The sequence below is a fragment of the Onychostruthus taczanowskii genome, unplaced genomic scaffold, assembly GCF_017590055.1.
Source record: "Onychostruthus taczanowskii isolate IOZ18803 unplaced genomic scaffold, ASM1759005v1 scaffold20, whole genome shotgun sequence".
Classification (NCBI taxonomy): domain Eukaryota; kingdom Metazoa; phylum Chordata; class Aves; order Passeriformes; family Passeridae; genus Onychostruthus; species Onychostruthus taczanowskii.
The window spans coordinates 10,907,245-10,919,505 of record NW_024499240.1 but is presented as its reverse complement, the minus strand read 5'-3'; the positions used below and the strand labels follow the sequence as shown (position 1 = coordinate 10,919,505).

Sequence of the window (12,261 nt, the reverse complement as noted above, 5' to 3'; positions counted from 1 at the left end):
AACTGCATGTGGCTTTGATCTCAAAGGGAAAAGCAGCACTGTAACCAATGTGCAATGTATGCTAGCCAGGGTGTAGGGAAACTTCTCATCTGTGTGCCAGTGGGCACAGCCTGCAGTTTCCAGCCTGCCACACAGACAGAGCTCTGCTCCTGTCCTGAAGCCACAGAGATTTCACTAATGAGAGACATTTTCTCTGTGAGCCTGCAACCCCACTGCCTTCATCCAGCAGTACTTGGCATCCTTTTTCTCTCTCTTAATCAATTAGGAAAGTTTGACTTTTGTCCTTTGGCTTGCTTGCCTCATTATCAGTTCGTTAGCCACTTCCACCTGGGTTTTCGAATAGGAAGGTATTTCCTCATTAGCACGCTCTACCTTGCATAAGGATAGAAAATAACAAACCTACGTGCTACCTTTCAGATCTAGTCGTACTGTTAAAAAAACCAATCAGCCCTACACAATCCCATCATTTTATGTCTACATCATCATTGTGAGATGATGAAATCAGTAGTTCATCCGCTGTTTTGAATTACCTAAATATTCTTTATCTCTTACCTTTACGGAGTAGCTGTTTACAGTGGTTTACAATTTTAGATTGTTCTTAATCTTACAGTAGGGAAAATATTTACTGCTCTGTTTTACCTTGTTCAACACAATGAGGCCTCGGCGTTCTCTAAGGATTTGTCTGTATGTGGTCAGTCGGGAGATTAATCTGAACTGATTTAAAGTGCATTAGTTAACTGTATTAAATCCTTGAGCGGAGACACACTGTTTTCTTACCCATATCTTCCATTTATAAGCAAAGCTCTGTATACTCAAAGTGGCAAATTTGGCAGTCCTCACTCAAGCTGAATTCTTCACTGAGGGATGTGTTTGGACAGGGACAGGAGTAGTTGGCTCACTGGCTCTTACACTACCCCTTGCAGATAATTATTAATCTCCAGGTTGCATAAAAGATAAATTTAAGTCAAGAGGCTTGCTCAAGCCAGCAAACTTTATAATTCAGGTATTCCTCCCAGTTCCCAGTAAGCAAGATGATATTTCTATTTCTAATGTAAAGAAAATCCTATTTTCTTTTTTGGAATGTTAATCCTGAAAATACACTCTGCAAAAACAAAGTGACATTTCACTAAGATATCATTGAAATGTTTTGCCCTGCTGTTACCAAATGAACATTTTTACAATTCTGTGTTAAACTCATTAAAAGTACTAATGTTAAAAGATTTCAGTACAGTACTTAAGTAATCTTGGCATTTTTACTAATATTTAATGAAATGGATATATTGTCATAAAATGTTTTCATCTCACAAATCAAAATTTTCTGACAGAAAGTTACCACATCTGAAAGATTTTGGCCAACTCTGTGAAGAGGCAAAAATTTCTACCTCACACAGAAAAATTTTTTGCCTTTCCAAACAATTTTTAAAATTGTTTTCCTTCTATTCTATCTGGAAATTTTACATCGGTAATTTATTTCTACACTTTTACTATAGTCAAGGGGGCAAAAAAAAGGAAAGATGATCAGTGAAAATGTTACTCATGATCCAAGAGGAGTGTTCTGCCAGTCTTGGTGACTTATTTGGGAAGGGAGTATTCAAGATGCTAATATATCTTATGTATATTGGTGATATGCCAGTGCTCTGGCACATAAACAGCCATGAATCCCATCCCAAGTTATATTCCCATTTACTGCCCTAGAAATTACCTTAGTATTTGGGTGTAGGAGAACAATTCAATTCTGCACTGTTACTTACCCTGTGAGAGGTTTAACAACCTGCTTGCCTGGTTTAATGGTGCAAGATTGCTGCTGGAAAGGTCAAGGGCTGGAAGTTCAGTCATTTGCACTTTTTCAAGTTGTCTGTGCATCAAGTCAGACGCTGGGTCTGGCACTCTGGAAAAAGCTGCGCAGGCAGAAGCAGAGGGGACTCCCACTTGGACTGCAGCAGGCAGCTCCTGAATGAAGTGCCTGGTGCTTCCAGGCAGGCAGGGAGGGCAGATGCTCTCGAAGGGTGCAGCATCAACCCCAGCCGAGCTCTGAGTCTGCTGGCAGCAGAGCAGTGCTGCTTGCCTCCTGGTGGTCTCCCTGCTGTGGGGAATGCTTGTCCAGGCTGAGCTGGAAGAGAGGTGAACACCACCCTTCCTGCTCTCCTTCCCATGACTAGAGTGCCACTGTTCATTCTCTGCTGTCAGAAACAGTGCTCAGGAAAATGTAGGTGGGTAGAAATTGCCGCCTTTCTGATTGCAAAAAAATCTCTCTGTTCATCAGCTCTACGGGGAAATTTTCCAGGCTTAAGCCATTCATTTGTATCTAAGCCTGAGAAAATTCATGCTTTACAATGGAGCATTTGAGGAATGTATTCCTCTATATTTACCACAAAGTTTAAAAATACGTCCTTGAAAAATATCAAGAACACAGACTTCACAAAACTACAAACTCTGCCAAGTTCCAGTCTGATAGAGATCACAATAATCAGCGAGTTGCAAAGCCTCCATGAGCATGGTTAACGGGACAAACAACAAACTTAGTGAGAGCTGTGGGCAAGAAGAGAGTGGGATCAAAGTGCTTTGTCTCCATCCCCAGTGTTACTGCTGCATCCATGTAGAAAAGCCCCATGTACCCATGGGGGCAATATGTGAAGCTCAGCAGCTCCTTGGAAAGTCAAGACAATTGACTGGGGATTCAGGCCTGCAAACTTCTTTTTGCTTCCTTTGTGTGAAGGCTTTAGGGACTGATACTGCTTTTATTGATGTCAAAGCTAAGACTCACACTGTAACAGGAGGAGGTCCAAGGCCTATACTCACAGATATATGAAAGGAAAGGGTTACAGAACTGGAACAGCCTTATTAAGATCAATGCAGCTACTCAAGTCCTGTAGGAATAAAGTATATTTATAAATAATAAGATGATAAATTCTATAGGGCCCTTTAAAATTCTGAGCACATTTTTTGTAGGGGCTCAGAGAATGGGTTTTGGCTTGATTTTCATTTAATCTTGTGATTGCATATTACACTTTCTAGAACTGGTTCCTTCCAGGAGACCTCAGAGACTCCGAGTCATCTGTGACAGGTAAGCTACCTATAACAGCAATGTCAAAATTGCCTCTGGGTTTATTTGTTTCTTTATGCAATCATTTAACTTGAAATGAGCTCTTTTGGCAAGCTCAGGAAGAGCAGGGTGGCTCTGTAGTAACAAGCAGATCTAACATCAGTTAAGCAACTGATTTTGAGAGATCGCAGCAAAGGTAGGCACATAGTGGGTTTATTATTCTCAGAGGAGTAGTGATTATTCTGAGATAGGCAGTGATTCAATGACTTTGTGTGCAGCTTTTTGTGGGGCACAGTTCAATTGAGAAGGTCATATTTTCCCAGGCCCTCTTGCCCAGACTGAGGACAGACTTCACACTGTCCCAATTTTCATTTTTGAAAACAGACTGTAGGAATGTTGCTCAACAGCGGTAAAGGAAGACATGCTAGGACAGCATTTTCATGAGACAATGAAATAATCTTGTGATTAGCTAGGAGGGGAAAAATCACATTCTTAGTGACCAAAGCTATGAGATGAAGGCCATGGTTACACACACAGACCAGACACACCAGCACTGCTGAATCACTCCCTAGTGTGCAAAGAGAAGGGAGTATTTTTTCAGGCACACACAAACACACACACACACAGAGTGTATATATGTATCAGTGAAAGAAATTTATAATCAGACAAAGTGCCCTCACCTAGCTGAGGGATTCAAATCAAATCCCCCTAAACTGATTTTGAGGCACATAGCAGGTTTTATAGATGTGTAGGAAAAGGCAAGACAGGATTTGTCCTCAAGATTGGGTACATGAAGATGCCAATAATCAAATATCCTTTGAGGACATAACCACATTTTTCATTGCTGTTTATTATCTGTTCAGCTGATTGCTTGGGATCCAGCCTTACTAGGAGGGAAGTGTACTGCTCTTCAGAGCAGGATTTCCCAAATGCTGTTCTAAATGGCTGAACAAACATGCTAAAGTTTTCAGCAAAGCACAGGTTACTGAAATGCCAGACATTGTCACGCACAGCTTGAGAAACAGAAAGCTGAATATGTCCCAAACCCTTATAATGCAGGTCCTGGAACAGAACAAATCCTCTCTCAGCCTGAACAAAGAAATAAGTATATTCCTTGTGACTGTGCTGTATTGCACTTCTGCTTTTTGGCCATAATCCTTTGACAGACTCCATTACAGGTCAAACCAAGGGGCTGGCCTAGCATCTCCATGGCAGAGATCTGGGCTGAATGTGGGCCAGCTCCAGCTCTGCCTTAGAGTCCTGGTGCTGCCATGGCCAAAGAATTGCCTTGGAATGCTCAGCTTGGGAAAAGGAAAGAGCTGCTTCATGCAGACTGCTCAGCCATGACTCTCCATGGACAATTAAGAAATCAAAGGGGAGCTCTCCACAGAGCTTGGCCACCACCAGGAAGCCTGAGCCATGGTGGGAGGCACAGAACTGTGTCGCTGCGCAGAGTGGGAGCCTGCAGCAACAGGGACCCAGGGGGCAGAAGGTCTCCAGTAAGACTGTGCCAAGACAAGGGCAGCCTGTCATGCAGTTCTAGCAAGAGGCCTCAGACAGGATGCTTTGGCTCCCTGTCCCATCCCTGGTGCCCAAGGAAGTGGTGGCTTGAGCTGTTTTTCTCTAGGTGAAAATTCAGCAATTATCTACCACAGTGAGGCCAGATACCTTCTACAAATTTGTTCCACAGGGTCTCTTTCTCTCCTTCTGTCTTGGTGTTTTTTCCTCTTCTTTTATATTTTACATTTTATCTCCTCCAAACAAAAATGTCAGCATGTTGAATGTCCTGTATAGGGAGGGGGAGTGTAGGAGCAGGGGGATCCCAGCCCCTGATGTCACTTGGAGGGGAAGCACCACTGGGGGCCAAGGGAGGAAGCACAACAGGCCATGCTCTGAAGCTGAAATGTGATCAGAACAAACAAACAAAGTAAAAGCTGTAAAACTAAATGACTATTTTTATTTGTTTCCTTGTTGGTTTGTTTTCGCTCTTCCACTTCCTCGTCCCCAGCTGTGTGCTCCTCTAGGGAGCAGCCACTTGGCATTGGTATTTGCTGGGCATGAAGCATATGTGTATCACATTTATTTTAAGCACTCGTCCTGAGAAACAGAGTCTTCTCTGTGAATCCCCAACACATTTTACAACCAGCTGCACTACTGCTACTGGGGTAGGAGAAAAGGAAATGGTGTTTTCTTTAGGTTTATTAGGGTTGACCTCTAGTCTTCTCATTGGGTCAGTCATGTTATTTTCTACATTTGGATTGTCACGGTACACTGGTACCACCAAACTCTGATATTACGGTTACATCACGTAAAATATAGTCTCCTCAGCATCATTTCCCCTTTCACTTACAACCTTCTTTTTAAAAACCGGAAATTGGTTTTCAAAATTTGTCTGTAAACATGAGTTTGCGCTGAAATCCTGGATGCATATACCCCAACACAGTCAAACTCAGATGGAAAAGCAAATGTCCTGCAAAGCTATATAGCTGGGTGGGTTTATCCAGCTCCCCTGTGTCCCTCCACTATCTTTGCCACAAGGTGAGAAGGGTTGGGTCATGTTCTGGTTCCAGCTTTCTGGCTCATCCTCATCTCCTATGCTATTTTTTCTTCTGTTTTCCTAGGATGAGCAGGGTGCCAGCAGCAGAGAATTTGGCCTCCAGGATGCTCACAGCCTTCCCTCGAGGCCGAATCTCTGCACAAGATGCGCTTCTTCATAGCTTCTTCAGCCCTCTGCCTCCTCAGCTCTATCAGGTTCCTGCTGGTAAGTTAACTCTCAGTTTCATCTCACTAAGAAATAGCTGCTGCACGTGCTATTTACTGTGAGTTTCCTCTCCGTTTTGAAAGTCTCTGCCATTCACCTGGATGTCTCTCTTTTCTGTCTACACTTCCTTCCCACTCCTATGAGCTGCAAAGTTTACATCCTGTGACGAATTTGACAACTTGTTTTTCTGTTTTCTTCCACTTGACCGCTGTGTTAATACTAGAAGGGGACCTTGATGGGCTGCTGCCATGGCCCTCTGCAAAGCAGAGGTGTATATGCTTTGACAGGTCATCTCTCCCCCATTCAGTAACCCCAAGGGCCTGGACATCTCCCCAGCTCACACTGTGTGTTCAGTGTAACTCACCCGCTGGTCCCTCCTGATGTCCTGAATTCCCATCTGCTCAGCATGGTGTGCTAGCCCCAGTTCCCTTGGACTGCTCCTCCCACTCCCTTTTGATGTGGAGACAGCTGTTCCTTGTCCCCTGTCACACCAGTTCTCCCCCAGTTTTACCTTGCTCCCTTCTCTTAAGCACACAGCTGCACACACAGTTGTGCCTCTCCTGGCCTGAGCTGACAAAAAATACAGGGTCTCCCAAGCTGCAGTTCTGCTCCTCACTAGGGAAAGCTTGCTCTTATTGGGCTGCAGGCCAAAGGGACCTTGCATTCCCTGTTGCCTCCTGGGCACCCTGTACACTAGTTAGTTTGGTGGTGTTTTTTAAGATAGGGGCAATTAAGAAAAAGTCTTCATGGACTGTGTTGTCAAGCTATTGGAAAACCAAATTTCTGGCTCCTGTGACACATCCCAAGTGGAGAAGCAGCCAGCTAGCATCTCTCCCAATCCCCCAAACTGCTGCCCTTCAGAAGGTGCTCTGTGTGTGTATGTGCTTGAGTGAGAGACATCTGCATTCCTTTTCTGTTCACCCAGCCACAGAGCACAAATCTACTTTGACACTTTTAGAAAAATGAAAAGATGGAATCTCGCAGGAGCCTGCCTGTGCCGGGGGGGGAGGAGGGGAGCACGCACAGCAGGAGGGAAGTTGACTTTTCTTTATACATATAGGGTTTTTTCCATGCAGAGTTTAAATTATGCCTGATAAAAGGAGTTTCGTGGATGTTTCAGTTCTTTCAAACCCTCCTGGCTTCCTCCCAATTAAATGAGGTTTGTCAAAGCCACAGGGCTCTGCTGCTGCCAGAGAGGCGGACAAGCACTTCCCGCAGTGACATCTCCAATCCCCAAGGGAGAAGATGAAAGTGTCAGTGCTGAGAGAGAGAGAGAGGGAGAGAGAGGAAAAAAACAGGTACAGAGACAGACAGTGTGAGAGAAAGGGAGAGAGTGAGGAGAAATAGAAGGAATGAGAAAACAGATTGGCATAATGTGTCAATCTCTCCGATATGCTGCCGGTGAGGGGACAGATTCCTTTCACCTGGGTTTAGGCACCATCCCGTATTTATTATCCCCCATATTGCAGCAAGAAGTGTCGTGTGGACAGGAAACTGCACGGTGTTATCATAGCAACCAATGTGTTGAGAACAGAATCAAAGTGCACAGGGCTGAAACAAGTACAGTACAATCATGCAAGACCATATTCATGAGTGACTCATTAAGCCTGTAAAATTTAGGCTATTCTGAATAATTCCCCATGTAGCCATTCCTATTGCCATAATTGTTTAAGACATTTGCTCTCTTGTGTCACTTTGGCATAACACTCTTTTGGAATTTAACTGTATCATTTTAAAATTCTTGTTGCTATGATAACAGTGCAGATTTTAAATATATTCTGTTCCCACTTTGTTCTGGAGGATGCTGGCTATTAGTTGCCATCCTCTGAAAGGGAAAGTTAAAGCAGAAGGGCAGATGTGATCTGGAGATGAAAGGTGAAAGAAGAGGGGGTTAATCCCAAGTTGTGTGAGAGAGTAAGAGGGAAACAACATTTGAAAAAATAAAAGGTTCTCATAAGAAATTATTCTCTTTTTTTATGAAATAATTGTATCTATAACTGTCCTTTTTATAAGTTGTTATGACAAGCTGGAAGCTAGAGGATGTTTTTCAAAGGTCAGTCCCTGGGAAAAAATAATTGGAGAAATCACTGTTTCGAAGTTAAGTACCCCTCCAAATAGCATGTTTCTGATTCCTAGGGGGAATGTTAATGGTTAGAGGCTGGCTGCTGCCCCTGGGAAGGGGGAGAGGGAGCACAGGGCTCCTTGCTTCCTTGAGAGCAGCTCCTACAGAGCAGGAACAGGTTGCTGTTGCTATGCTCATCTGAGCAAAAAGTGCTGGGAAAAAAGAGTAGCCTGTGCTCGAAGGGAGGAAGAAGGTTCTCTGTCCTCTGAGTGGGGCTGGCCCACAGATGGGCCTCTCCTACAGCTGCTCCTTCCTGTGCCTGTAGCTCTAGGAGGGGATTCCTGAGGCCCTGGTTCAAACCTCACTCATCATTCGTGGCCTGAATTCTACGTGTGCCACCAGCACCTCTGGATATAAAAACAGAGAGAGGTGCAGGGGTTTTTTCACCTTTCTTTCCTTTAGGCTAGTAGCCTAAGAGGTGGCAGTGATGACCTTTTGTAAAACTGGAGCATTTGCTGTCCTTTTTCTAGCCAGAGCCAATCCTGAGACAATTATCTTTGTGCAGTGCAGCCCTGCACTGCAGCAGCTCTGATAAAACTTCATTCTAACCCTTTGCCACCTGCTAAAGCAGAATGTTTTCTGTCCAATTAATCCCTCCTGGAAGAAAGATGAGATCCTTGAATCAAGAAAGCATGAGCTGTGCTCTCAACTCAGTGTCAGTCCTGAAGTGCAAAAGGGCCTTCCAAGGAGGTATCTCACTCTGTTGTCAGACAGGTCAGACACAGTAACAATTGCAGCTTATTATTCTTGGTTATAGATTTGGTTTGTTTTCCCTCTCTTTTTCCCTCCGATGCTTTAGAGCAGGCTTGCAAGAAGGGAAGGTAAGCAGTGGGATTTGGGGTTATCAACAGTGCATTTCCAAGAAAACACACTGCAAGAAGAGCTCTGGCCAAACCACCCAGGCACAGGGGCCAGGGAAGCCTGAGCTGGCAGCTCAGATCCTTTCTCCACCAGACAATGTCCGTCTTTCTCTTAGTGAGGAGACATTCAACCCTGGCCATACCCTCAGCACGGCAGTTAGTAAATTCCAGTACATGCTCCATGAGGAGGACTGTGTGTTGCATGGATAGGATCTCAGCTTTGACTAGGAGGTACTTGCTCTTTTGGGGTACAATTGGTCTCTAATTGTTATCTCCCCCAGCAACTCAAAATCAGTGCACCAGGTGATGAAGACACTGTACCATTTCTCCTGAAACAGCCCACTATTCAGCCTTTCAGAGACAAGGAGGATGAGGAGGGAGGCTTGATGTTGACAGTCATTTTAATGTCTGTTGCATCTATACTAAGACAAAGCAAGTAAGTAAGTGTGGGCAATGAGGAGGTTAAGGCTGCAAGCCATTGCCTACCAAAATCCCATTACTGTTGGGATTAGCCAGCACTGGTAAATGTTATTGCAGGGGACATATAAAGAAGAGCTGGCTTTCATCATCCCTTATTTGGGTTGGCTGGTTGCCCTAGGTTCTCCTACATAGCTAAAAGGTTCATACAGTCACTTGATTTTTTTTACCACTCCGCTTTGTAACCTCTGTACACAGCAAACAGATATCCTTCACTGTAAGTCAGATACAGACACCTAGAAAGTTCCTGCCAGGTGTATTATTCTGGTTTATAATGTGTCTTAATACAGGAATAAACCAAAGCTGGTGATGAGCAGGAAATCGTCTGCCCCTCCTAAGCCAGAAGCATTCTTATCTGTGAGGTGATAAAATAAATCTTCACTTAACTCAGGAAACCACCCCACACTTCACCTGGTGTGATCCCCACAGTGGTGGAAGATGTGCTTGCCTTCATACTGACAGGACATGAAAGTTTTGTATTGTGTCATTAAGCCACCACCCTAGGAAAGAGCTGTTGCAACATCACAGCGGATGCTTGCCAAGTGCACAGGGCCCTTGACATGTTGCCCTGTTGAAGCTCTTCCCTGCATGCTCTCCTGGGGCAGGCATTGTGCTGGGCACTGTTTAGGAGCACGGGGCAAAGGGGAAGATGGGAAAAAGGAAAATTTCCTTTGCTCACTCCCCAGCTCCTGCTCTTGCAAAAGCAACTGGCGCAAAGTTTGGCCCACATGACTTGTGGAAACAAAGTCCTACAGACATGGATCAAATGCTCTGGCTCCCATTGATCTCAGGCCAGAGAATCTCTATAAAGGTCTTATTGTTCAGGGAGACAAACCACTCTTGGGGGGAGTGCTGTTAATACCGTTCGTGGAGGCAGACACTATTGCATCAGAGGTTTGCAGATGTTTTTCTGTGTTTTGTCTAATTGCAAGTTATAGCTGAGGTTTCTTTAACTTCCATTTTCCCTTTAACACTCTTAAATGCAAATCTGAAAACATTTAGTTGTCTTGTTTGCTGTGAAAAGACATCCAGACTGAAAGTCTCACATAGTCATTTCCCATCCTCAGGTACACTTGTGACTTCACCCAGTTATCAGCAGAAAAGAGTAAACGGGGAGGTAGTGATCAGATTTCTAAGGCACAAAAGTTAAAGCTAAGTTTGAGATTGTGACAGCAAGCAACCATGAGCATAGGAACTCAATTAGCCTGAAAGACAACTATCTCATTATCTTTCCGAAAATGATATAAATACATAAGAATATAAAAATTTAAAATAAACTCTCTATTGACTGTCTAGATGACTGAATTTCACTGCTCAATTTCTTTAAACACCCACTTTAGTATTTATTTATTCTAAGCGTGAAGCAGCTACGATAATTAGACTGTCAGATTTGGTAAGTTAATGAGGAGTCACTGGAGTGGAAGGTTTTGCATTTGTGAGATTGCTGAAGGAGAGAAGCTCTGTGCCTTCGCTCTATCTCTTTTTTCTTTTTCTTTTTTTCCCCTCTGCTGGGTGGGAAGGAGAGAGCTTGGCAGTGCGCAGATCCATTTGAATCCTTTTGATTAGCGGGTTGCCTTCCTACCACTGTTCTACCAAATAGTATTTTGCTGGTTGCTCCAAGAAAAAGAAAATGAAAAAAAGAAAAGAAACTGCAGATGAGATTTCTAGAGAAGAGTGTCTAGATTAAAGAAATAATTTTCCAAAAACAATCAGAAGAATGCAGCTGTGAGAAATGGGATCTTGAATTAGTTTATATTGCAGCTAATGTCACAGGAGAGCATTAAGAAAGTAGTACAGTGAAGGAAAAGGACCCTTTTGCAGCTTTCTCTTTAACCTGATTTTTCCACAGGACAATCAGTGCTCACAGTTCCAGGGGTGAGACTGCAACCTGAAATCTGTGACCTGTTTGCTTCTTACCGAAAAGGCCGTGTCTCAGGAGGTTCTAGCAAGTTTTGGTAGAAATCATGGATGATTGAATAATTCTTAGGTAAGCACGTAGTTGCCATTGTCAAAGCTGCTGCCATCACCCTTAGGATATTAATTCCTTCGTGTACTGAAGGTGGGAAAATAGACTTGATACTCAGGGCTGGATGATCACATCCAGGGTGAGAACAAAGTGGGAAATCTCATGTTCAGAGAGAAGAGATCAGCAAGCCAATGGCCCCCAATGCACAATGTTCAGTGGTATCATGGGAGCTTTGAATTTGTTTTGTCATATTGCCAAGTCTCAGACCAGTGCCCTTTCCTCCAATGCCTCCCCAGTCAAAGTATTGCTTCATTTCCCCATTGCTTAAACTGACCAAATTGCTTTGTTCTCCTTTGCCCTTGCCTACTGAGTTCACATTTCATAGCTTACTTGTTTTGATTTCACACACATTGGAACCTGAGCAGAGCTAGGAAAAATCTCCTTATCTTGTAATATCTTTGGTTTTAATTAATCACTATTTTAATGTCAGGTTTCAGAATTATGCTTCAGCATCAATATTTTTCATCTTTTTGTTACAGAAGACCAAAAGGTCACTTAAAATCACTGTTATTTAAAAAAATTACCAGAACATATCCTTTTATTATATCCTGTCTCTTTGTTTACTTTGTGCATTTGTTAGCAGCATGTGTCGTGTCAGTGCTACTGCTGGGTCTGTGCTTGCAGGGCAGACCTGGAAACTGATTTTGAGGCCAAATTAGTTTGACTATCTTACTGTCTGCCAAGCTAAGAGGCAACCTTAGGATAGCAGGACACACCCCAGCTACCATCTGTGCTTTCAAATGCATGTAGATGGCATGTACCTGCTATAGGACCAGGTCCCAGCACTCAGTGCCTGGACATAGCCTCTCTACCCCTTCCGCACTCATCATGTAGACAACAGCAGGCAGAGAGGCCAGCCTGGAATCCTTTTAAGAAAGACCTGACATTGCCAGTGCTGTGACCAGACTGGGTTTTGGAAGCAGCTTGAATGCCTTCCCTGCTCACCTGCTCAGCTGAGTGCAGACAGGATGG

At 43.7% G+C, this 12,261-nt stretch overlaps 1 protein-coding gene across 1 annotated transcript in view; it reads left to right on the top strand.

The window, feature by feature from the left end:
• The window catches only part of CDK15 (cyclin dependent kinase 15), a 34,405-nt gene extending 23,183 nt beyond the window's left edge, over nucleotides 1-11,222 (top strand). The window contains 3 exon segments of the mRNA XM_041403506.1: nucleotides 3,016-3,064; nucleotides 5,665-5,804; nucleotides 11,113-11,222. Coding sequence (XP_041259440.1) covers nucleotides 3,016-3,064; nucleotides 5,665-5,804; nucleotides 11,113-11,222 — 299 coding nt within the window.
• The last annotated feature ends 1,039 nt before the right edge of the window (nucleotides 11,223-12,261 follow it).